The sequence below is a fragment of the Martes martes genome (assembly GCF_963455335.1).
Source record: "Martes martes genome assembly, chromosome: 7".
Lineage (NCBI taxonomy): Eukaryota > Metazoa > Chordata > Mammalia > Carnivora > Mustelidae > Martes > Martes martes.
The window spans coordinates 36,588,088-36,615,557 of NC_137894.1; the positions used below are offsets into that span (position 1 = coordinate 36,588,088).

Here is a 27,470-nt window from a genome sequence, read left to right on the forward strand (position 1 = left end):
CCTACAACCAAGAATGCTCTACCCAGCAAGAATTAAGGAGAGATAAAAAGCTGTCCAAACAAAAAAGCTTAAAGGAGTTCATTACCACGATACCAGTGTTACAAAAATGTGAAAGGAAATCCTCTAAGTAGAAAATTTAAGAAAATTATCAAAGGAAAATTTCACTGGCAAAAGTGAAATACAGTAAAAGTAGTAGCTAGCATAAAATTTAAAGACAAAATTAATAAAATCAATAATTAGTTAAGAGATAGACAAAATAAAAATATGTACAATATGATATCAAATACATAATCATGGAGAGGGTAGTTTACTGTGCTTTTAGAATGAACCTCACAGCACTAAAAACCAATAATATATACACAAAAAAAAGAAAGGAACCCAAGCATAACACTATGAAAGTCATGAAATCACAAGAGAAAAGAGCAAGAGGAAAAGAACAGAGAATTACAAAAACAAAAAGAAAACAATTAACAAAATGACAGTAAGTACATACCTATGAATAAGTACATTAAATGTAAATGAACTAAATGCTCCAACCAAGAGACATGAAGTGACTGGATGGATTAAAAAGAAACAAAAACAAAACCCCATCTGTATACTGCATAGAAGAGACTTAATTCAGACCAAAGACATGTACAGACCAAAAGACATGTACTGAAAGTGAAGGGTTGAATGTAGATATTCCATGCAAATGGAGGTGAAGAAAAAACTAGGTGGTAATACTTAGACAACAATAGACTTTAACACAAAGATTATAACAAGAGACAAAGAAGGGCATTATAGGGACGCCTGGATGGCTCAGTTGGTTGAGCGTCTGCCTTTGGCTCAGGTCATGATCCCAGCATCCTGGGATGGAGTCCTGCATTGGGCTCCTTGCTCAGCAGGGAGCCTACTTCTCCCTCTGCCTCTGCCTGCCACTCTGTCTGCCTGTCTGCCTGTGCTCACTCTCGCTCCTCTCTCTCTCTGACAAATAAATAAATAAAATCTTTAAAAAAAAAGAAGAAGAAGAAGAAGAAGAAGAAGGGCATTATATAATGATAAAGGGATCAATCTAACAAGAGGATATAACAACTGTAAATGTTTATGTATCCAACATAGCAGCACCCAAATATATAAAGAAAATATTAATAGACCTAAAAGGAGAAATATAGTAGTAGGAGGAGACTTTAATGCCCCACTTGCTACAATGGATAGATCATCCAGACAAAAATAAGGAAACAGTACCTTTAATGACACATTAAACCAGATCAGCTTAACAGACATAGAATATTTCACCCCCAAACAGCAGAATACACATTTTTTTGAAGTGCACATGGAATATTCTCTAGAACAGATCACATGTTAGGCCAAAAATAAGTCTCAATAAATGTAAGATTGAAATCTTACTAGCATAGTTTCTGAAAACAGTATGACACTAGAAATCAATTACAATTAAAAAAAAAACTAGAAAAAAGTGAAGGCCAAAAGCATGCTACTAAACAAGCAACAGGTCAATATAGAAATCAAAGAGGGAATGAAAAAATACCATGAGACTAATGAAAATGGAAATATAACATTGAAAATCTTTAGGACACAAAAGAAGAAGTTCCAAGGACGTTTATAACAAAAAACAGTCCTACCTCAAGAAGTAAGAAAAACTCAAACAATCTAGCCTAATCTAAATTTAGTAGGGAAAAAAAAAAAACAGTTAGTAGAAGAAAATAATAAAGATCCCAGTGGGGGGGAATAGAGACCAAAAAAAAAAAAAAAAAGAAAAGAAAAGATCAGTGAAACTAACAGCTGATTTTTAAAAAAGATAATGTTTAAAAACCTTTAGCCAAGACTACTCATCAAGGAAAAAAGGACTTAAATCAGAAATGAAACAGGAGAAATTATAGCCAACACCATAGAAATACAAAGGATTATAAGAGACTATTACAAAAAAAAATTATACGCCAGCAAATTGGAGAACGTAGAGGAAATGGATAAATTTAGAAACATAATCTTTCAGGACTGAATCCGGAAGAAACAAAATCTGAACAGACTGATCACTAGTAATGAAAGTGAATCAATAGTCAAAAAACTCCCAACAAACAAAAGTCCAAGACCAGATGGCATCACAGATGAATTCTACAAAACTTTTAAAGAAGTTAATACAGATCCTTCTCAAACGATTCCAAAAAATTAAAGAGGAAGGAACTCTTCTAAATTCATTCATTATAAGGCCAACATTAACCTGGTAACAATACCAAAGACACTACCCCCCCCCCCCAGAATTACAGGACAGTATTTCTAATGAATGTCGATTCAAAAATCTTCAATAAAATATTAGCAAACTGAATTCAATAATACATTAAAGGTATCATTGATCATAATCAAATGAAATTTATTCCAGAGATGCAAGGATTGATATATGAAAATCAACATGATATACACAACAAAATAAGATTAAAAATCATATGATCATCTCAATAAATACCGATAAAGCATTTTGACAAAATTTGACATCCATTTATGGTAAAACTTTCAAAAAAGTGGATGCAGAAGGAATATACCTTAACATAATAAAGGCCATAAATGACGAACCCACAGCTAATAACCATACTCAGTGGTGAAAAGCTTAAAGCTTTTCATCTAAGGTCAGGAACAAGACAAGGATGCCCACTCTCGCCACTACTATTCCACATAGTACTGTAAGTCTAGCCATAGTAATCAGACAAGAAAAAGAAAAGGCATCCAAATTGGTAAGGAAGAGGTAAAACTCACTTCTACAGCTAACATACTACATATTGAAAACTGTAAAGACTCCCACCAAAAAAACTTAGAACTAATACAATAAGGTTACAGGATACAAAATTAATATACAGAAATCTTTGTGTTTCTATACACTACTAACTAGCAGTCAGAGAAATTAGGAAAGCTGTGCCATTTATAGTTGTATGTTAAAAATACCTAGGAATAAATTCAATAGAGGAAGTGAAAGACCCGTACTCTTAAAAACTGTAAGACATTCATGAGAGAAATTAAAGATGACACAAGTAAATGGAAAGATGTACCATATTCATGGATTAGAAAATTAATATTGTTAAAATGTCCGTATTACCCAAAGCAATCTATAGATTCAGTGCAATCTCTATCAGTGTACCAATGGCATTTTTCTCAGAAGTAAAACAAATAATACTAAAATTGTATGGAACAAGAAAAACAAAAACAAAATAAACACCCTGAATAGCCAAAACAATCTTGAGAAAGAAGAACAATGCAGGAACTATCATTCCCAGATTTCAAATTATACTACAAAGCTATAGTAATCAAAAAAAGAATGTATGGGCACTAAAATACATAGATCAGTGGAACAATATAGAGTCCAAAAGTAAATCCACACTTTTTAAAAAGATTTTATTTATTTTGAGAGAGAAAAAGAGAGTGGGCATAAGCAGAAGCGATGGAGAGAGGGAGATGCAGAGTCCCCACTGAGCAGGGAGCCTAATGTGAGGCTCAATCCCAGAACCCTGAGATCATGACCTGAGTCAAAGGCAGATGCTTAACTGACTGAACCACCCAGGCACCCCTAGACCCACACTTCTATGGTCAATGAATCTATGACAAAGATAGGCAAGAATATACAATGGGGAAAAGACAGTCTTTTTAATAAGTGGTGTTGGATAAGCTGGATAGTTACATGGAAAAGACTGAAACTCAATTACTTTATCAACGCATATACAAAAAATAAACTTCAAATAAAGACCTAAATGTAAGACTGAGACCATAAAACTCCTAAAAGAATGGATGTCAGTTTTAGCAACATTGTTTTAGATCTGTCTCCCTAGGCAGAGGCAAAAAAAGCAAAAATAAACTTTTGGGACTACATGAGCAACACAGCAAACCATCAACAAAATGTAAAGACAAACTACTGAATGGGAGAAGATGTTTGCAAATGATATACCCAGTAAGGGGTTAATATCCAAAATCATAAAGAACTCATACAATTAAAAAAAATCAAATTAAAAAATGGGCAGACGACCTAAGTGAGATTTTTCCAAAGAAGACCTACAGATGGCCAACAGACACATGAAAAAATGCTCAACATCACTAATAATCAGGGAAATAAATGCAAATCAAAACCAAAATGAGATATCACTTCACACCTATCAGAATAGCTATTACCAAACAGACAAAAAATTACAAGTGTTGGCTAACAGAAATACCATATGTATGATCCAGCAATTCTGTGTCTGGTTATTATCCAAAGAAAATGCAAAATCCATTTAGCCACCTGGGTGGCTCAGTCAGTTAAGCATCTGCCTTTGGATTCCAGGGTCCTGGGATCAATCCTGATTTGTACTCGTTCAGTGGGGAGGGAGCCTGCTTCTCCACTTGCTTGTGCTCATTCTCCCTCTCTCTCTCTCTCTCTCTGAGAAATAATAAATAAAATCTTCAAAAGAAAAGGCAAATACTAATATGCACTCCTATGTTTACTGCAGCATTATTTACAATAGGCAAGATATGGAAGCAACCGAAGTATCCATCAATAGATGAACAGATAAAGAAGGTTTGCATACACACACATACACACACATACACACACACAGTGGACTATTACTCAGCCATAAAAAGAATGAAATCTTGCCATTTTCAAAAACATGGATGGACCTAGAGGATATTAGATAAGCCTGAGAAAGATAAATACCATATAATTTCATTTAAAAGTAGAATCTAAAAAACAACAAATGAATAAACTTAACAGAAACAGACTCACAAATACAGGGAACAAATTGATGGGAGGAGGAATGCATTGGATGGGCAAATTTGGATGTACAGTTTTCCATTTATAAAATAAATTAGTCATGAGGATATAAAGTATAGCATTGGGAATATAGTCAATAATGTTGTAATAATTCTGTATGGTAATAGATGGTAACTACCCTTTTTGTGGTTAGCATTTTGTAATGTATAAAAATGTCAAATCACTATATTGTACACTTGAAACCAATAACAATACTGTATATCCACTATACTTAAGTTTTAAAAAGTAAATTAAAGAAAATATATGGACTGATTTGGATTTATATAAACTGGGGAAGCAAATACCAAACAAATGGAATGACCAACATGAGCAAAAACACAGAGCTGTAAAAGGGTTTCATTTTATTGTGGGCAGGTTGTCCATTCTACCATACACATGGTTGGAAGCATGGGAGAAGGGAAGAATAAAGGATGAGGCTGGAATGGGACTTTGCCCTTCTCCAGAGTTTGGACTTTATTCTGTAGGTTGTAAGGAACCATTGAAGGCTTTTGAAAGCATGATATAATCAAATCTGAATAAGAAAGCATTCCCTTGTAGTACCAGTATTTAGAATATAATGAAATATAATGAAAGGGAGAAATATAATGAAATGAAAGGGAGAATATAATGAAAGGGAGAAAGCCAGAATTTGGTCTATTTAGGAATCCATTCTTCCTATATAAAAAGGTGGTTGGGAGAATCAACTCAAGTAAGATCATTTCAGCATTAAGACTCCTGACTGCAAGAATAGGCATTCACTTAAGTTAATACCTATATGAGCCTTATTGTAGGACTGAAAGTAAAAATAAGGAAAAGAGGTACCTTGTGGCCAGGCCTAGAAGAAAATATAGAGTATCTCAGCCACGTAAATGAAATGAATGAATTATGGCAGTTTGGGGGGAAAAGTCTGTTCTGTTTTGCCTTTATAGCCCAGTCTGTGAATTTGTTTTAGTTGTCTAAGGCTCTGTCCTCACTACCAATTGACCAACTTTTTCTATTTTGCATTTAATTTAAGAAAGTCTGATTAGGTCTGTTAAATGTCATCATCCCTGTAGTTTCACACTGGCCAGATTTAGCTTGGCCAGATTTAGCTGTGTTCAGTCAGGAAAGAGGGTCACATAGCACAGGCAACTGCGGTAAAAGCATTCTTCCCCGGATAAACATGACAAGTACTATTCCTGGACTTAGAATATATGATATTTTGCAAACTTCTTTAAAAATTTTATAAATGAAAGATGTAAGGATGGACTGAAAATATATAAGCATTGATTTCTGTAAAATGGTAACAATAAAACATCTCTCTTCACAACTAAATGAAAATCTATATAAAGTATATATATAGCACAGGGCCTCTTACAAAGTAAGTGCTTAGTAAGTGTTGTTGATGACAATGATACTAAATAAAGGAATATTTGGGGGCAACACACAAAAAAGTAAGACAACAACTTTGAAAGTATTCCAGATAAGTGACAGGACTTAATGTAAAATGATGGGACTGGGAAGGAAACAAGGTGGATGGTATGGGGTGAGATGTTGCTGTTTGAGGGACTTTACAATTTTAAGACTGAGAAACTGAGTGATGCTATAAATATTAGACACTGAGCAAGTTTCAGGGAAGGTTTGGGGATTATTTCAGGTGCTTTGATTTTGAGTGCCAGTAGCAATCTATGTAGGAATATTCAGAAAAGAGTAAGAAATCAAAGTCTGAAAGTTTGGAGTGAGGTTAGGACTGGAAGTATACACTTGGGTGTCCTCTCAACAGTTTGACCATAGCAGAAGTAGCAATTAGGATGCGAGCAAATCGGACCAACCTATGAATATGTTTTATTTCACCTGCATAAGAGTTTTTGTTTTTTGAAGAAACTACTTGGCAAAGTTTTTTAAAAATTGGGAGATCTTACATTAAATCTTGGTTTCTAGTTTCTCTTGAAAAAATGAGAGTCCCAGCAACATCTTAGGCCAAGATTCCTTCATGACAATATGAGAACCTCCCCACAGTCTACATCACTCATTTTTATTACTTATGTGGTCTCTGTAAGCATTTGAATGAAATCCCTGCTCTTATATCCTCACCAACATTAGAAATTCATTCATCTATAGCTCTTTATTAGTTAGTAGATATAAAATGGTACCATAAAGTTTTATTTTGCTTGCTTTCAGTTTTTAGCAGAGCTACCACTATTTCCATGTGATAATCTACTGTATGTAGTCCTTATGATTAAATTATTAGTCTTCTTTAGCCATTTACTGAGGCAAAATCTACATTTTTAGCCATGATCTTAGAGGTTTGTATGGTGGGCTTTTAATCAATTATACATATAGACCTTTTATTTGCATAAAATTAGCAGCTTACTTTCAAAACAAAATCGTAGGTACTAAGAAGCCCAACATTGCCTAAATCCTAGTATTTCCTTAAATGCATTTATTCTTTTTTTTTAACTTAATTTTTGTGTGATTTTCTTTTATCTCCTTAGGAGAGGCTTGGTAATTTTTCCATCAGGAAAGCAATTGGCGGAGTCGTATGGCTAAAGTTAGTATGCCTTTTAGCAAAACAAGATCAGCATTAAGACATAGAATAACTTAATTTCAAATACTAGAATGGGCTATTAGAGCTGAAAATGACCTTAGATATTACCTCTTCTTATGGAGGAGAAAAATTAAGAGTCAAAAAGTATAAGTAACTTACCCAACTTCACATATCCTATACCAAAATGAAAATGCTCACATTAGGAAAAAAAATGTTATATCACAGCATAAATAGTAGATAACTTCTACATTCATTTCCTAGTTTCTTGATAATACATTTTCCTTGCTTATAGTGTCAAGTACTCGTCCCTGGTGGCACTTGCCTTCATAATTCGTCCCACAGCTATCATTCCATGGATACCCTTGGTCTTTAGACATTTCTGGCAAGAACAGAAAAAGCTTGATCTTATTCTGCATCAGTTTTTACCTATAGGGTAAGTATGGCTATAATCCATCTATTAATGTCCATAACCTATAAATTATAGATTATGAACAAGATTTTACATCTTGTAGTCAATTATTATATCTTCTAATGTCAGAATTGTCAGACTAGGGAAACAGTATTTCCAAATTTATAATTTATATTTTTATATTTATGATTATTAACTATAATTGTTTTAATTTACTTAAATGGGGATCTTTGGAACTTTTCTCACTTAGAACTTTTCTATACTTCATTTCCTAAATATCTCTCATGTACATTTTAGAGGTACTTGATTCTTTTACATTTGTATAAGACTTTATAATTTATAATGTATATTTACATATTACCTCATGACTCACAATTCTTGGATCTAGACAATGTAGGTATTTTTAGTTTGTAGTAAGGAAATGGTGGGGGGGGGGCGGAGCATGGTGAAATTAAACATGCCTTAGCCAGAGTCACTGGGTTGGTTGCTGTGATGGAACTAGGATTGAAACCCATGTCTTCTGTGTTCAATTCAATAGCATCTATACTAAAATTGGGACAATACAAAGAAGATTAGCGTGGCCCCTGTGCAAAAAAACAAGACCAAACCAAAATAAACACACATGTCTTCTAATTTTGAGCTCCTAGGATCATACTTATCCCAAGTATCTAGTAGAGTATCCAGACTAGTTATTTATTGAAGGGCTGAATTCATTCTGATTCTTAGAACAGTAATCTCTTTACTATACTAGTATTCACTCTGTTTGAGTCTTTTGGGGTAAGAATTAAAAAGGACTAAATCATCTAGAAGCCAAGTTGCCACTGTTGTCATTTCTCAGACTTATTAACATTGTTTTTAATGTAATGCATTCATTCAGCAAATATTTGTTTAATCCCAGTAGTTGCCAGGTACTGTTCCAGATGCTGGAGATACAGCAACTTAACCAAGTCCCTGCCTTCATGAAGTTTATATTCTAGTGGGAGAAGACAGAAAACTAAAAACATAGAGTAATATGTATCTGTCAAGTGATAAATGCTACAGGGAAAATTAATGATAGATAAAGATAGAATGCTGGTGTAGGGGATGCCTGGGTGGCTCAGTCAGTCAGGCGTCTGCTTTTGGCTCAGGTCATGATCCCCCAGGTTCCTGGGATCAAGTCCTCCATCAGGCTCCCTGATCAGCGGGAAGCCTGCTTCTCTCTCTGCCTGCCACTCCCCTTGCTTGTTCTCTCTCTCTCTCTCTCTCCCTTTCACTCTCTGACAAATAAATAAAATCTTAAAAAAAAAAAATGCTGATACAGGAGAGAAGCATTGTTATTTTTTATAGGGTATTTTTTTATGGGGAAGTCCACCATGATAAGGTGACATTGGAGCCAAAACCTAAAGGAATTGAAACAAGGAAAGAAGGAAAGAATATTCCAGGCAAAGAGACCAGCAAAGACTTTGACGTAAAGGTGTATTTGGCATATCTGAGGAACAGCAAAGAGACTGGTGTGGCTAAAGAAGGCTGAATTTGGGAGAATATGATAATGAGGTCAGGGACAACAAGGGCTCAGATTATGTAGGCTTTTACACAAGGAGATGATAAGCCTTTTTTCTCATCGCAATACAATGTATAGTTTACTCATTCAACAAGCATTTAGCCTGCTTTGTAGCAAACATTTGATGATTCATTCAGAAGTGAGTAAGATGTAGTGTCTGTTCCCAAGGTCAAAATCTGGGGGGGAAAGAGATACAACAGTAATTCTTGATCAGCGATATAGACTGTTCTAAATAGTTATATAACAAAATGTTGTAGAACAGATAATAAAAAAGCCTAATTCTGCTTGAAGGAAAACATTAATAGAAGGTTTATAAAGTAGATGATGTTTTAAATAATATCAAAAAATGAACATGAGTTTGCCAGGCCTAGGGGATCAGCATGCTTCGAGCTGTAAAGGCCTGAGGAAGCCTATTCCTATAGATCAAAATGCTTGTCTTGTTTATTTTGAAGGGAAATATATGAGCGAACAAATGAGATAATGTATGTGAAAATACTTTGAAACTGTACAGTGCATAACAAATATGATTCACAGTCCTAATTAGTCTTAAACTGTCAAGTGTTGTTGCACTGAGTTGGCCCCAGCCAACAGCCTTTTATGTATTAACCACCCTTTAAAAATAACCATTTGCAGGGCACCTGGCTGGCTCAGTTGGTAGAGCAAGGTAGACCTTGATCCCGGGGTTCTGCTTTCAAGCTTCATGTTGGGGGTAGAGTTTACTTTAAAAAAAACAAAAACAAAACACAAAATTCATCTCATCTACCACCCCACTTTACATATGAGGCATTGGAGATTCAGAGAAGGAATTGATACCTACAAGGTGATTGGGCTCATCAGGGTCAGAACTGGGAAGGGAACATCAAACCTCTAGCACCTAGGGCTATTTATTTATGAAAAAAAAGAAAGAAAGAAAAGAAAAAAAAAAACTGGAACAATAGTATGTCCAGACAGGAAAAGTATCTCTATATACAGAGAAAAATCTTGCATTAGTCTTAGGAAAATTTCCATTATGTATGGACCTACTTCTCCTTGCCTTTTATATGACATTGAGAATTTGGGACATCATTTTGTCATTTATTCTATAAAATCAAATGTAATTCAGTTGCCTTTCAGCTGCCACATTCTCACCAACAATTAGCAAGACAAAACAAACTATGGGACATCATTATAGATCTTATAGGCATTAAGATAAGAAGATATTATGAACAACTTTTTGCTAATAAATTTGACAACTCAGATGAAATGGACAAATTCCTAGAAAAATACAACTTAACCAAAACTGACAAAAGAGGAAATAGTAAATATAAATAGTGCTATGCATATTAAAGTTAATTTGTAATTCGACTTAGATGTTAATTTGTAATTAGACAGACTTAGATGGCTTCACTGTGAATGCTACTATATGTTTAAGGAAGAAGAAACATCAATCCACATAAACTTTTCCACAGAATAGAAAAAGAATCACATTTCCCAACTCTTAATGAAGACACCATACCCTTGATCCCAAAATCTGACAAGGACATTACAAGAAAAGTCAATTATAAATCAGTATCTCTCATGATAAGAATGCAAAATTCTTGAAACTTACCAAATTGAATCTAACGTTGTATTAAAAAAGAGAGTGGGATGCCTGGGTGGCTCAGTCTGTTAAGCATTCAACTCTTGGTTTCAACTTGGGTTAGGGTTATGAGATTGCCCTGTGCTGGGTCTGGAACGTGCTTGGGATTCTCTCTCCCCCTCTCCTCCTCCCCTTCCCTTCCCCCCAACTTGCACACATGCTGTCTCTTAAAAAAAAAAAAAAAAGAGGGGGCGCCTGGGTGGCTCAGTCATTAAGCATCTGCCTTCAGCTCAGGTCTTGATCCCAGGGTCCTGGGATTGAGGCCTGCATCAGACTCCCTGCTCAGCAGGAAGTCTGCTTCATCCTCTTCCATGCCCCCCGCTTGTTTTCCCTCTCTCGCTGTGTCTCTCTCTGCCAAATAAATAAAATCTTTAAAAAATTTTTTTAAAAATTAATTTAAAAAAGAATACATTATAAGCAAGGTTGGTTTTAGTTCAGGAATGTGAAGTAGGTTTAGTATTTTGAAATCAATTAGTATGATTCATGACATTAAGAGAATAAAGGAGAAAATTCATAGGATAATCTTAATAGACACAGAAAAGCCACATGATAAAATTAAAAGCCTATTCATGATGGGTGAGGGGGGACAACGGTTAGAAAATGTGTATTAGAAGGGGACTTCACTAAAATGACAAAGATTTCTATAAAATGTTATAGCAAAATCATACTAAGTGTTGAAGCCCTAAATCCTTTTATCTGAGATCAGGGACAATATATTATGCTCATTATTTCCCCTGCTGTTTAACAGTATATGTCCTAACTAGTGCAGTAAGGCAAGAAAAACAACTGGTTGGAAATGAAGAAATAAAACTATATGGCATGACTGTATGTAGAAAATCCAAAAGAATCTAAAAGTAAACTATTAGGATTAGTAAATAAATTCAGCATGTTCACTAAATACAAGGTGAATATACAAATATTTGTTTCATTTGGATGCTAAAACTAGTGGGTAAAAATTTGAGGAATAAGAGGATATTTATATAGTCTCAAAGTGTCTCCCCATAAAACATTAATTACAAAGGATAAAATAATAATTTTACAGTGGGAAACTTGACAGATAGTTCCTTAATCAAGGGATCAAAGTTAAGGGGTGCCTGGCTGGCTCAATTGGCAGAGCATGCAACTCTTGATCTCAGGGCTGTGGGTTTAAGCCCCACATCAGGTAAAGAGATTACTAAAAAATAAAATTTTTAAAAAATAAATAATTTTAAAAAGAAAAAGGGATCAAAGTTAACATTACCAGTAACTGGACAGACCACGATCATGAGACACATAATCAGAAGCAGAGAAAACACCCTGTCACTTCTATGGTATTACTCTCATTATGTATAACCTGAATCTATTCATGAAAAATATCAGACAAACCCAAATTGAGATACATTCTAGAAAATAACTAACCTGTATTCTTCAAAGATGCCAGTCATGAATGGCAAGGAAAGATTAAGGAAATAATCTAGATTAAAAGAGACTATAGAGATAAAGAAGTGAACACAACAAATAATAAGAATAATAATTAAAAAATCAAAAATTTTTTCTTTGTATAAAGGAAATTATTGGGACAAGTGGTAGAATCTAAAAAAGGTGTAGATAGCCATAAAAACTTTGTATTTCCTGTTTCTGATTATTTGTGATGTAAGAGAATTTTCTTGTTTTTAGGAAATAGCTACTGAAGTATAGGGATAAAGGTGAATGATGTCTGTAACTTATTAAACAATTCAGAAAAAAATACATATTTAAAGAGAAAGAAAAAGATAAAGCAAATATGGTAAAATGCTAACATTTGGGAAATCTAGGTGAAGGATATATGGAAATTCTTTATATTGGTTAAGCATCTGCCTTCAGCTCAGGTCATGATCCCAAGGTCCTGGGATCAATCCCCACATCAGGCTCCCTGCTCAGTGGGAAGCCTGCTTTTCCCTCTCCCACTCCTCCAGCTTGTGTTCCCTCTCTCATTGTGTCTCTCTGTCAAATAAATAACATCTTTACTTAAAAAATTATAAATTAAAAGGAAAATATTTATGGTGGCATCAAAAACATCAGATTTCTATGAATAAAATAATAAAAGATATACAAGGACTCTACACAGGAAGGTATAAAACATTTTTGGGAGAAACTAATAAAGACCTAAATAAATGAAAGAATATACCATGTTCATGGATGGAAGACTCAATATTTTGAAGATATCAACTCTCCCCAAACTGTGATCTGTATATTCAGTGGAGTTACAATTAAAGCCCAGTATGGTGTGTGTGTGTGTGTGTGTGTGTGTGTTTATGAACTGATAAAGCTGATTTTAAATATTTAAGTGGAATGCAAAATACTGATACTAACTAAAAGAATTAGAGAAAATAATGTTGGATGACTTGACTTTACTAGATATTAAGGCTTCTTACAAAGTTACAGTAATTAAGACAACTTAGAACCAGTGCAAAACAAATTGACTGGTGGGACATAATAGTCCAACAACAGACCCAGACATAAAGTCATTCATTTATGATTAACAGTGATAAGGCAGTACAGTAAGTCTTTTCAATAAATATATAATTAGCTGGATATCCATATGGACCCCTACTTGCCACCATAACAAAAAATAAAAATCCAGGGAAATACAGATCTTAATGTAAAGGTAAAAGAATTGCACTTCTTCAAGATATGATAGAATATCTTCATGACCTTGAGACAGGCAGAGATTTCTTAAGTAGAATGCAGTATTAATTATAAAGGGAAAGATAAATGCATTTGAATACATTAAAATTCAAGACTTTTGTTCATCAGATTCACCATTAAGAGTGAAAAAGCAAGCCTCAGATCAGAAGATATTTGTAGTATAAAACACAACACCAAGAAAAAAGTCTATCAATTATATACAAAACTTGTACAAATCTTTAAGAAAAATAGAAAATTGATTAAAAGACCTGAACAGGCACTTCAAAAGATATTTAAATAGTCAAGAAGTATAAAGGTACTCACCTTATTAGTCACTCAGGAAATGTAAATGAAAACCACCATGACATCCTAGTATACATCTACCCAAATACCTGAAAGGATATAGAGCCTTTATATATTCCTGTGGGAATATAAATTGATACAACCACTTTGGAAAATTTGAGCTCTGCCAAGATGCATGTTGAGTGAGTTGAGCTCTGCCAAGATGCATGTTGAGTGAGTTGAGCTCTGCCAACATCCATGTTGAGTGAGCTTGGAAGCAGATTTCCCCACCAGCACCAGTCAAGCCTTCAGATGAAACTCTCTAGTCCCAGCCAAAAACATTTTGACAATTCATGAAAGGCTTTGACCCAGGGACACCCAGCTAAGCTCCACTTGGATTCTTGGCCCACACTGAAGTAATAAATGTTCATAGTTTTAATTTGCCAACGTTTAGGGTACTTTGTTGTATAGCAATAGATACTACAGTGTTTATTACTTTTAGAAACTTTCCTTAAATACAGCTTCTATCAGTGAAAGATCTTTCAACGTGTAAATCCATATTCAGTTGGCAAAAGTGTAAGGCATTTTTAAAGTGACTTTGGTTGGCCAAGCATTTGTAAAAGCCATATGCCAATATTGGATTTTTTTGTAAGTTCAGAGTGTTAATCACCCTTCTATTTTGTTTTTCAGATTTGTCACTTTGAGTTTGTCTCTGATAGTCGATCGTATTTTTTTTGGTCAAGTAAGTAAAAATACATTAAGCTAATAGCTATTTTTAATCTAACAATTTATTACACTAAAAACTCAACCTGACCTATTAATCTGTGAATATTTGGGAACACAGGCAAATCACTTTTTAAAAATTTTATGCGATACATTGAAAAAAAACTATTGGCATATGCCTTTCATTCAATTTGCTGTTTTCTATAAAACAGAATTGTGTATTCATAGTTGAAGTTAAAAGGAGTCCATTTTATGGCATTTTTGTCAAGTTTGTACAGTTTAGTCAGGTTTGTTACAAAGGTTAAATTTTTAAACTTTAATGGAACTCAAGCATTCAGAATTCCAAATTAATCAGAATACTCTCTTCAAGGATTTGATTTGACATTTTAATGTCATGACTGTTGGTTATAGCCTTTGGTTGTTTTTAAGTTCCCTGATTTTAAGTCACTTAGGGACTCTGGAATCAGGCTGCCACAGTTTGAAACCTGGTTCCTTCGTTATTAGCTATGTGACCTTGGATAAGTTTCCTTAACTGGAAATAACTGTGGTACCTGTTTCATAAGGTTGAAGGATTAAATGAGATAATGCATGTAAATGCTTACAATATTGCCTGGCAGAAATGAACACTTACTGTTAACTGCTGTTGTTGCTGAACTGTTTTTGTTGCTGTTGGTGACAATTCAAAAGGTAATGTTCTCAAGGCTTATATTTTAATGTGTGATATCATAAACTATAAAGTTTTTAATATCAGTAACACATATACTCATATAAACCTATTTTGAGGATCTTCTTTATCATTTACTGTATGTAAAACTTACATTATCAAAATACATATGAACATTTATTCATGATTTCTTGAATTGCAGAAACCTAGTTTTTTTATAAATTAACAACACATTAAAACTTAGAACATTAAAAATGAATAAAGAATGATTTCATGTTGTAATTAATCAAAATTATTAATATAAAGTATTGTTTGGTTTTTAGACTTCAAGATTCTGCCAAATTCCCTAATGTCGAAAATTCATACTTGGCACTAATATATTTCTATTTTCTTTCCATCAACTATGCCAGTGGACCCTGGTTCAGTATAACTTTTTGAAATTTAACGTGCTTCAGAATTTGGGAACATTTTATGGTTCTCATCCATGGCATTGGTACTTTAGTCAAGGATTTCCAGCTGTCTTGGGTACTCACTTACCCTTCTTTATTCATGGCTGCTTTCTGGCCCCAAAGAGGTACCGAATACTTTTGGTAACTGTGCTGTGGACACTGCTGGTTTATAGGTAAGATTTTATTTGTTCAAGTAATTAATTTATTTAATGTTACCAAGAATTTAAATTCTTCAAAAAGTAAACTGTTTATCTTCTGGATATGTATTAACTCTTATGATTTATTACTGGAGATTATTTAGCAGACAGAAAAGGTAATAATTATGCTGATGCTCAGAATGAATACTTCTGATATGTATAGTTTGCTTGACAAGGATTACATTCAGTTTTCAAGGAGTTGAAAAAATTTTATTTGCTCTTAAAATTTGAAACTACCAAAATTTTAAGTATTAAAGAACTAGAGAAATATTTTAAAATGAAAATGTATGTATCTTTATTCCAAATTTGAGTAATATGACTTAATTGGATTGCTAACAGAAATCTTTTTTAGAATGTAATTGTACTTTAGAATTTCAAATTGACATCAAATATTAGGATTACTTTTAACACATCATCACCTTTTAACTAAAAAATAATGAGAATGCTTCCTGAAGCAGGAAATTCAGTCTCAGTATTTAGAAAAACAGATTGTTAATAATATTTCATTTTAAATATATTTCTCAAATTGTCATGTAATTCTCTTAATACCTTTTTTTTTATTATAGCATGTTGAGCCACAAAGAATTCAGGTTTATCTATCCAGTTTTACCATTCTGTATGGTGTTCTGTGGTAAGTATTTTTGTTTAATATAGAAAAAGTTGCATTTATGTAGAAATAGCTTAGATAATAAATTTTCCTTAAACACTAAAATATGTTTTCAACTAAGCTAAATGAGAGATGCTCCTTAATTACAAGGTAGACTACTACAGTATTCTTTTTGCTGCCTAAATATACTTTTTCCTATGTCCTAAAATGTGATATAAAAACATAAGGACTTAATATCCAAAGGACCTTTCAGTGGTGGTGTTTCTGGCTATAGGAATCTTTCATTCTAAAGTAATGAAATATGTCTATTTTATAATAGCATTTTAAGTTTATGATTAAACTATGGGATTCTTCATTTGACAAATGAAAAATATATTTACAGCTATTGAAACTACTTTTTAATGCTTCTTCATACACATCTACCACTTTAAGACTCACTCTAATGCATACACAATTTTTAAAGTGATCCACACCTCTGATTTTATTTTTGGCTTTTTCTCCATTTTTCCACTAGGTCTTTTGTAATAATTTTTTTTACATGTGACTTCCACAAAGTCTTATAGCACTGATCTCTGGAGAAAGTGAATTTTTACATTGGTTGGTTTGGAAAAAATATGAATTGATACTTTATTAAATTCAAGTTTAATTCAGAATAAATGACTTGGCTTCCCTCAAATATTAAAAAAAAATCACTACTGGGGAGGGAAGAAATAAGTATACAATGGAGACTGGAGGCTGGGAAAAACTAGGGAGTTAATGATATCAAACTTTTGACCTAAAAAAAAAACAAAACACCAAACCACTCACTGGGTTAAGCAGCCAGCTTTAATCAAGTATACACCATCTCAGCTATATGTACTCTCTTCAACTGAGATACAAACATAATTTATATACAAATACATATATAATTTATATACACACATATATAACTTGTATATGTATATGCACACACATCCAAATATTTGACACATCTGAATTGCTGAAACCAAAGTTCATTTGTGTTATGACTTTATAGTCTCACTTCATATATAGATGCAGGCACAAATTACAGGCATCGAACAGCTATCTGTCAAGTCTTAAGAATAGTGGGCCAATTCATCAGAGCAAATCTGCACATCTGTTCATGAATCACTATTCAGATTTAAAATTTTTCTTTACCACCACTTGAGCTGGAGTTGAGTTATAATTAAATCAAGTCCAGAGGTCAAATATTTGTGTGTGTTATTTGGTTAGTTTAGGAACTTGGTTTCATTCCATTTTTATAATTTAAGGTTTTTCTAGCATTCCACTTCTGTGCCATGTCTTTATAGAGTGTTTTAGAGAAAGACTGGGTTGTCTGAATCCTCATTCCCAGTCCAAAAGAATGAATCTTTTAAGTGGCACATTCTTGGTAACCTGTTTCCAATTCCAAAGATTGAGATAAAATGCTGATGAGGGTTGAAGAGGATCTCCTTCTAATGAACAAGAATCAGCCTTTGTTCCATCTTGTCCACTCAGAAGGATCCCTAAAGGACTGGGAACTAGCAAAAACCCTCATTTTCTCAAAGAATGTGATCCCTCCTTTGGACACTTACCTAAGGTCCTTGAATTGGACCTGAAGAGACTTGTGTTCCTGCTAAGAGTCCACAGTGAGCTCACCGGGACATTAGTCTTTGGATGTTCAGGAACAATGTCAGACAAGAGTTCTTTTCAGAATTGTTCTAAATGGCCTAATTTGTGTCTTTTCTAACTACATGAAATCTTGAGTTACACTGTACCTCAAATCTGTTTTTATTCTTTTTTGGCCTGTTTTAACCTGATTTTTAGATAAACATAACATCTCAGTCAGCAATTTCTTTCTAATAGCCACCTTAAAACTCAGTGGCTTAAAACTTACTATGTCTGTGGTTGGCTCACTGTCACTTCCACCACATTCTTTTGGTCAAAGCAAGTGGCAAAGCCAGACCAGATTCAAGAGATGAGAAAGAAACTTCAGGCTCAGGTAGGGATTGGATAGGTAGGGATAATTGCAGCCATTTTTTCCATCTACAGTAACTTCTCTTGCCTAATTTGAATTTCCCTCAGTTCTATCCAGAATAGGACTAACTCTGAGAAACGTACCTTCTGTAATTGGCTCTGATCCTTAGTGAACTGTATAACCTTGTGCCTCTGTTTCCTTATCTGTAAAAGAAAGGTGCCATTGCTCTAGTAACATTGGTATTTTTAGTTGAGTCTCTTGTAATTTGTGCTGATGAGGTTTCCAATACCTGCTACTAATTTTAGGTTGGGTATCTGCTTCATCTGTTTTTATCACAGTGGCCAACAGAGACTTGCTAGTCTGTTTCTCCATACGCTAATTGTTTTATCAAAACTGCACATGCACATTATTTCAAAAGCCATTCCATGTGTTTGTTTTAAAAAAAAAAAAAAATGGTTCCCTGCCCTCCTTCCAATTCCTCTTTTCAGAGGCACTTACACTCTTTCAGGTGGTTATTTTGATAATTTATCTCTTTACATAAAATGCAAATAATGCCCTTAAACATCTTGTTTTGGGCATTTCTTAGGACTTATATGAAAATAGCTTTATTTCCTTAGCGAAGTTAGCAACATAAAATTCTTCCTGATATCTCTGTGCCCAATATTCTCCTTACTGTTTGTAATAGTTTCAAGTTTCTCTTTCCCAGGCCTATTCTTCTGTATGTTCCATCACAGAATCAAACCACCCTTTTTTTTTTTTTTTCATGTAAACGCTGAATTTAAGTTAACTGAACAGCTTTCCCAGAGAAACATCTCTGATTGGTAGGACTTGGTAGAGATCTTTTTCTTGGGCTTTTAGATTGGATTTTCTGTTAAGTCTTGTCAAAACAAGGGTGCATCCTTCCTACCCATGTGTTTGATGGGATCAGTAATGTACAGCCCTTAACTTTCGCATCCCCTCCATTCCAATGAACCTTACTTTGGTAAGAAGGAACTCATCAGTCCTTGCTTAAAAATACATTGTAATAGGAAATATCCAAAACTTTAAAAGAAACTGTGTGTATCAAGATAAATCATAGGATGACTAGGAAATATGGCTGAGTAAAGAAGGAACCAACTCATGCAGGGCCTTCTTATATACTCAAGTTTTTAGATTTTATCCTTGAGAAGAGTCAGCTGGGACATGATGGATTTAAAACTTCAACAGTGATCTGATAGTGATTGGATAAGAACCCAGTGTGTTTATTATAAAAATAAACCCCGGTATAAAAAGAAAAAAACCCTATGGTGTCATCCTCTAATCATCTGGTTCCATTTCCCAGAGATAATTATCAGTCTTATAAATTCCTAACAACTTCCTCTTTTATGTATCTTTTTGTTGGCATAGGTAACAGGAGCAAATTAAATATTCTGGGATGTTATTTAGCTTGAGTTAGAGTTACTATGGTAGCATGCCCTTATTCAGTCCTCATTTTCCACAATTTTAGTAACCTGCACCAACCAAGATCCAGAAGCAGATGATCCCCTTTCTGACCTATCCTCAGGGTCAGTAGTAGTCTAACACCACATCACAATGCCTCCATCATTTGCCATACTTCATCTTATCACATAAGCATTTTATCGTCTCATATCATCACAAGGAAGATGGCAACAGTACAGTAAGAAATTTTGTGACCACATTCTTTTAACTTTTATTACAGCCTAACTGTTACAATTGTAACTATTAATAATAATAGTAATAGTAGCTAATAGTAATAGTAATACAGCTATTAATAGCTATTACTATTAGCTGTTACCATGCCTAATTTGTAACTTAAACTTCATCAGAGGTGTGTATAGGAAAAGAGTATAGGGTTCTGTACTACTGGCAGTTTTAGGCATCCCCCAGAGGTCTTGGAATGTATCCCTTGCAGAGAAGGGAGGACTACTGTATGTGAAGGTGTCTGAATTCGGACAGGTAGTCACCCAGGTTCATACGAAGTCTTTGTTCTCTTGGAAATTACATGAGGCCAAAAGATCTCCCTAAGTGGTTTACAGAACAGAAGAAAACCTGTGTTCACAGAATCTTCAGTAATTGGGAGAGGGGTCTCACATTTCAGGTTAGATGATGCTTACATTACAGTGTGCTGCCTATCCCATTCTGAAGCTTGCTCATTCTAGGGTGGATCCTTGCAGTGAGAATTGCATCTGCATTATTTGTATGTACAGTTATGTAGACTTAGTAGACAGCAGCTATAGGATCTTGTTACCTTTTTTAAATACTGAAGAAACCATACTGCTTCCCTGTAAGTAAACTGTGAATCCTAAGCTTCTCTTGTGGCGCAGACTAGCACTGCAGCTGTAATATATTTCCAACTCTCTCTTTAACAGCTCCAGTTTCTGCAGTTCTCTGGAGAATGTTCAATGTCAGACAGTTTGAAAACCCTGGAAGTCTTCAAATCCAAGTCTGTTCAACTGTTCCTTCTTTCCTTCTCTTCCCAGCATTTTCTGTGTATTTTTTCCCCAAATAATAGGGAGATTCAGTTCTCTCTGAAAAGATCCATCCTAGTATCACCACAAAGAAAATATAAAATAGAAGCATTACCTAATTTAAGACTCCTTCGTACTGAACCAGCTGGAAATACAAGCACATTTTCTTCCAGCATTCTACCCAAAATGCCATTTTTACAGCATTTACCACCATGCACTCCAGTTTTAGATCAGTCACCATACCATTGTATCCCTAATGCCCATTTTTTAAAAAGCTTTCAAGGAACATTTAGTGAGTGAAAAGATTGTTGATGAGTGAACATTTCACAAATGCAACCTGAAGAGGTTACACTTTATTTGAATATTCCTGAGGGCAAGTTGTCTTCTAAAGTGCCTTGCTAGGATAGGCTTTAATGTAGCTTTTTGTAATCTGAGGCCACTAGGTATATTTAGTTTTTTCCCATTTACCCAGGAAAGCACAGCTCTTAAGCTTGCTGGTCTACTAGTTCTGTGACTAGAATTATTACAGATAAGAAAACTCCTGGAATCCTATTTCAATTCTAATAAAACTAATCCTAGTTCTCAAACTTTAGTAGGTTCCTTATTTTACCATAGCAAACATAAATTTAGATATATTGTACATGTAGGTTTAGTTTTCTTGATCTTCCTACATTTTTTACACTTTTTAGAATGTGCTTTGGCTAATCAGCTATTTCAAGTAGTAGTTATGAGAGAGATGTGCGATATTCTAACTAATGAATAGAATGAACTATAGGTAATGTTATCTAAAACATTTCCTAGAGGAATGAAATTCTAAGATTTCTTGGCCAAATTTGGTTCGGCTATCAAGTAAGTGGCAGGTATCAGATGTCTTGGAATAGATGAAGTTATTTTATTATTTTCAATTACATATTATTTATGTACAATATATCATTTATAATCTTCAAAGCAATGAATAGAAATAAAAGAAGAGCGATAAAGGCACCATACTTAATTAAGAGATATTTAAGTGTACAAAAGGTATCTTTAGTTTTTCCTAAACTGAATGTTAATATATACTTTTTAATTTATGACAATGGTAAGTTGAAAGAATGAGTGTCTTCCGTTAATGTGAAGTACTAGATGTGATTCAAGTAAATTACAGGTCTTAATTTACTCCTGTTTTTGAAATAGGCCCTCCTAGGCCAACTTCATGTTAGTGTCCTTAAATGGGAACAGTTCAAAATTAATTTTATTCATGTTCAGTTGTTTTCAGTGATTGAGCCAACCTAAAACAGCTGAAGCAGTCAATTAGGTGATGATCATGGAAAACAGTGCCTTAGCCCCGGTGGGAATTAGTGCTAAAATTTCAGGCAAGCCACAGACTGGATCCTGGATACCCAAAATCCAAAAGACCAATTATCTAATTCCATGAAGACAGTATATGTGGAGTATGAACAAAATGTCAAGTTCATTAATAAGCTTATTCTTTTCCAATGCAAAGGCCTGTTTTTTTAAGGGTATTTTCAACAGATCCTTATATGCTTATTATCAGTGGCTACTGCTGGGGAGGGGGACTATAGGAAGGGGATGGGAGACTTTTACTTTTCATTTATTCTATTCTGCTTGGGTTTTTTGCCACATGCAAGAATTACTTTTACAAATTTAAAAATAAATTGTACAACATCATTAAAAATAAATTGTACAACAACATTAAAAATAAATTGCCCAACACTATAGTGAAAGAAAAGACATACTTCTTGCAGAAAAAGATACCCATGCCACCATACATACAGTAACTACTGAAAATCTCCCAGTGGTGTATTTTTCTCAGAGGATACTCTGCCACATATGTACACAATCCACTGTTAGCACTTGGGAGATTAAAGAGAAGAGACAGACAAATGAACTATGTACCAGGACAAGCACTGGACGTATGTTTTTTCCTAATACTTGGAAAAGTTACTGTTATCCCATTTGCAGATGAGGAAAATAATGCTCAGCAAAGTGAAAGAAGACACCTGTGCTAGAGTTAGAATTCAAATCTGGGTCTGTTGGACTCCCTAGCCATTCTTTTTCCACTATCCTTCCATTCTTTTTTTCAAGAAAAATGTAGGGATCTGAGGACAATGACAGCGAATAGAGGAATTATAAAGATGACCTATTGCTTATTTCTTATTTGTCCATGACATGATTTCAATTTGTGCTACTTCCATTAAGGTTTACAAATGTATTTGCAGTTAACATTTGCTTAGCTATCCTAAAGCAAGAATGCCATTATTATGGTTCATGTCTGTCTTCATACAGGGTACTCACTAAACCACCTGAAAACATGGAAGAAACCAGCTCTCAGCTTCCTGTTTTTATCGAATATGCTCCTTGCCCTCTATACTGGTTTAGTTCATCAGCGAGGTACTCTTGATGTCATGACTCATGTTCAAGAACTCTGTTACAATAAACCAAATAAATCTTCAGCTTCAGTATTTATAATGATGCCTTGCCACTCTACTCCTTATTATAGGTAATAGAAGTTGTTCCACTACATGCTATTAAGAAAATGAAACTACTTTAAAATTCCTTTCAGATTCCTGAGTTTACTTGATAACTGATCAAATGACTAAGAAATCTGAAACTTTATCCATATTCACTGAATTTTAAAAGCCATTTAAACTGTGTCAATAAAAATCATATACCACTTTTAAATAAGCTTTATTTTTAAAATGTGACATATTTAAATGATCTACTTTAAATGTAATATAAAATATTTTGTAGGTCATTTGAAGGTAACCATAGTGAAAGAAATTGTTATCATTGAGCTTACTATAAACCTTTGTAATACATCTTCTATTTTTAAAATTTTTAATTAATCTCAAAACACTAGATTCTACTCCAGATTTACTGCTGGACTGCTGCCCTGGTCTTATCCTAGTCTTTTAAAATCTCTCTTTATATTAGTTGTCTCACCTATAAAAACTAGGAAATTCAATTAGATGATATTCTAATGCCTGAATTACATATTTCTGAGAAATGCAACACTAAAACTGCCTTAACTTTTAAAAAGAAATCCATTTGGGCCTATGCTTCCAGTTGCCTACTAACAGAACATGGGCAAAGCAAATTGCTTTCCTTTAAAAAGCTCTACATCTACTTAGCCTGGCTTTAAACAATCTGAAGTTAATTTTCCATGTGCACATTAAGTCAACTAACTATCAAAGCTGATATCATTTTAAGATAATTTAACACTTTTGCAATACTCAACTGAATCATTAATGCCAATCATTAATACATAATTAGAAAGTTGGGACTGCCTAGCAAAAGCCACAGGTTAGATGTAAGACCCAAGTATCCCTTCAAATTGAGGTTCACCTCCTATATAAAAAAGACAAGAGCTGAGAGTGGGATATTCACTCTCCCTCTGTGCTCACATTAGCAGTAACACTGCAGAGAACAGGAATTCTAGAGGCATAGAGATGCTTTCCATACTTGGTTGTATAGTTGATATCTTAGGTTTTGAGTAGTTCACCAAGTTCTCCTCTTACATTTTTCAAACTGCACAATGGAGCAAAAAAAGTCTCCTTCAGAGTGCTTACTTCAGAGTAGAAGGCTTACAATTTTTCTCATCTTGTTCTGGTTTTCTCCCTGAAGCAAGACCTTCCTCTCCTAAATTATACAAGTCATGAAGTGTTAGGTCTTGTGTAAATTTACTTTGTATGCAGTTCATAGATAACATAAACCTTTATCACGTGTTTATTTTTCCTTAGGCAATTACAAACATGGCTTTTGCAGGGCCCAAGTAACTGGTTTAAGTTGTCTTAATTCGTCAATCCATCTTTTTTACACACAGTCTAGTCTTTCTATGCCACAATAAAACCATTAATCAGTGAACATATGTTGCTCTCTATTACTAAATCTTATTTATATAAATACGGAACAACAACAAAAAAAACCCCACACAGGAACAACTTATTTAAGGATGTGAAAGGGAAGAGAGCAAGAATCCTTTCTTGTTCATGAAGTTTTCTACCTTGCCAGTTAAGCCCAAGGGGAATTGTTCTCTTATTAAGAAGTCACCCACTTCATCCCAAAGGCCCCTTCCATTCCTGGAAAAGCATACTGTGGTTGGAGAATTCGAAGTCTCCCACACTGCTGACTTACTATCCCACCTTGAAATGGAGTTTCATGCTTTAGTTTGGACTTGAAGGTTATGCTGCTGCTGCACAGGCACATGGTATAACAATCCTATTGTCCATCTTTGAGAAAACTACATTAAAGTCTTGCTTCTTCACCTTAATGGGACCCAGCGGAGATTTAGGCTTCACATTTTGTTATGTGAACATGATAGGTCTTGAGAGTAATTGGAAAACTTTCACCCTTTTTAACTTCTTGTAACTATTATGGTAACTTTCTCTTCACAGCCACGTCCACTACCCACTTCCAATGAGATTTCTCCAATGTCCCCCAGACCTGACTGGAAAAAGTCAGTACCTTGACGAAGCAGATATATTCTATCTGAATCCCTTAAACTGGCTAGATAAAGAGTTTCACAATGATTCAACATTGCCTACTCACTTGATCATCTTCAGCATTTTAGAGAAGGTAAGGAAATATGAAAAAGCAGAAAACTCACTATTTCACCTCTGGTTTAGCACTCAGGTAAACAGACAACTTTTTTATGGTCTTTCAAGCCCCATATTTTGTAATTGGTTCTTTCCTCTGGTCAAAATCCATCCCAGTTCTATAACTATCAAGATATATATGTTACTTACCATGAGTTAATTCTTTTATTAAGAAATTATATTGCTTTGGGGCACCTGGGTGGCACAGTTGGTTAAGTGTCTGATTCTTGGTTTTGGCTCAGGCCATGATCTCGCGGTTATGATTCCAGAGTCATGAGACTGAGCCCCATGTTGGGCCCTGTGGTGAGTGCAGGGTCTGCTTAAGATTCTCTTTCCCTCTCCCTCTGTGCCCCCATCTGCTTGCATAGTCTCTCACTCTCTAAAATTAATTAATTAAAAAAGAAACTATAGTTTTATTAAGAAAAAAGTGGTAGAGGCGCAAATCAGGTCATTCTAAAGTTCTTGAAACAGTACTCAGAAAATGTAGTCTTTATTTACTTAAACATTTATTTACTTCTAGGAAATAAGCACTTTCCTAATTTCAAGCAACTATGAGAGAACTGCTGTGTTCTTCCACACTCACTTGCCAGAAGGTCGAACTGGAAGTCACATATATGTCTATGAACGGAAATTAAAAGGGACACTCAACAGAAGATGAAATTCTGAACTGTGTTTAAATCTTTCCTAAAGCGGTGCCTGGGTAGCTCAGATGTTAAGCGGCAGCCTTCAGCTCAGGTCATGATCCCAGGGTCCTGGGATCGAGCCCCGCATTGGGCTCCCGGCTCTGCTGGGAAGCCTACTTCTCCCTCTCCCACTCCCCCTGCTTGTGTTCCCTCTCTTGCTGTCTCTCTGTCAAATAAATAAATAAAATCTTAAAAAAAAATCTTTCCTAAAGAAACAGACATTGCTGGGTAGAGATATTCAGATGCTGTATAAATATGCCTGTAAACACTGGGTAAGATTCGTGGAACTAGCGAAAATCACTGGAATTGTTTACCAAGTATCACTACTGAGGAAATGTATGAATAAATATCACAAAGTATAAAAATATTAATACAAATGCCAGATTTTAAATAAAGACCTTTAGTTTTCCTCATGGTGTAGTTTTATTGTTTCTCCCACAATATTCAGATGTGCAAGAAATTTCACAAGAGAACAAGTCAGCAAGCTCATAGGAAGGCAGCATATTCTTCACAAATCAACGGGCTCTTGAACCCACAAAAAGACAAGAAGCAAGTGTAAGATTATAAAATGTTAAAGATGAAATTCCATCACAATGTACTTTTTTCAAGCTCTACTGCAAATTTAACACAAATGTCAGTGTTAATTACACTTTGTCATATGATTTGAGCTTGCTTTAAGCTCATACACTGAAAGGAAGACATTTCATGCACAAAATATGTTGCATGCCCAGCTTCCTTAAAACTACAGTTGAACATTTCCAGTGCCAAAAAAAATTCAGCAAAGCTAAACTACAAGGAAAATGCAAGTTAGTAAGCTTTTACTTGATGCTTCTGAGTAATAAAGTCATCAAACTGATACTTAGAAATGACAGACATTATCTTGATAATTTCATTTTAGTTTCAACACCAAACATTGTAGAAAGCATCCATGTTTCTGTTACCATTTTCTAATTTAACTTAATCATGATGATCAGTATTTAGGGTCAAAAGGTAACTGCCCCAATTCTATTTCAAGATTTGCCATGTGTCTTCCATTAGTGCGACCATATTTATGCCATTTACCTTCCCTTTTATAAGGTTGTGGCTGAGGGTGCTTCTGCTCTTGTTTTCGATGCCTGGAGTTTTCAATATTTACCATACGTTGCTTTTTATCTGGTCGACTGAAAGCAGTAAACACATTTTTCATCTATGTTAGAGTTAAATTTAAACAAGACACAATCTTAATGTTTTTCTCCATTAATCTATTATCTGAACACTCTGAAAAAGGATGTTAAATTAATCTGAAGTATAATCCTAACACAACCATACCAAAAAGATTCAGTATTATACTTTCATCCTAC

At 34.4% G+C, this 27,470-nt stretch overlaps 2 protein-coding genes across 4 annotated transcripts in view; one reads left to right on the forward strand and one right to left on the reverse strand.

The window, feature by feature from the left end:
* PIGB (phosphatidylinositol glycan anchor biosynthesis class B) overlaps window positions 1-26,542 on the forward strand; it is a 35,561-nt gene extending 9,019 nt beyond the window's left edge. Inside the window, exons 6-12 of the mRNA XM_080807689.1 lie at window positions 7,585-7,725; window positions 14,478-14,529; window positions 15,585-15,796; window positions 16,387-16,451; window positions 23,139-23,352; window positions 25,247-25,427; window positions 25,968-26,542. Of these exons, the coding sequence (XP_080663815.1) occupies window positions 7,585-7,725; window positions 14,478-14,529; window positions 15,585-15,796; window positions 16,387-16,451; window positions 23,139-23,352; window positions 25,247-25,427; window positions 25,968-26,105 (1,003 nt within the window). The 3' untranslated portion in view covers window positions 26,106-26,542. The remainder of the gene's footprint in view (window positions 1-7,584; window positions 7,726-14,477; window positions 14,530-15,584; window positions 15,797-16,386; window positions 16,452-23,138; window positions 23,353-25,246; window positions 25,428-25,967) is intronic.
* The window catches only part of CCPG1 (cell cycle progression 1), a 39,388-nt gene continuing 38,447 nt past the window's right edge, over window positions 26,530-27,470 (reverse strand). For 2 of the 3 annotated variants that reach the window (XM_080807685.1, XM_080807686.1), the window contains exon 9: window positions 26,959-27,290. In XM_080807685.1, coding sequence (XP_080663811.1) covers window positions 27,101-27,290 — 190 coding nt within the window. In that variant the 3' untranslated portion in view covers window positions 26,959-27,100. Of the gene's footprint in view, window positions 26,656-26,958; window positions 27,291-27,470 lie in introns of those variants that run through there. The other variant, XM_080807684.1, reaches the window with a different exon arrangement.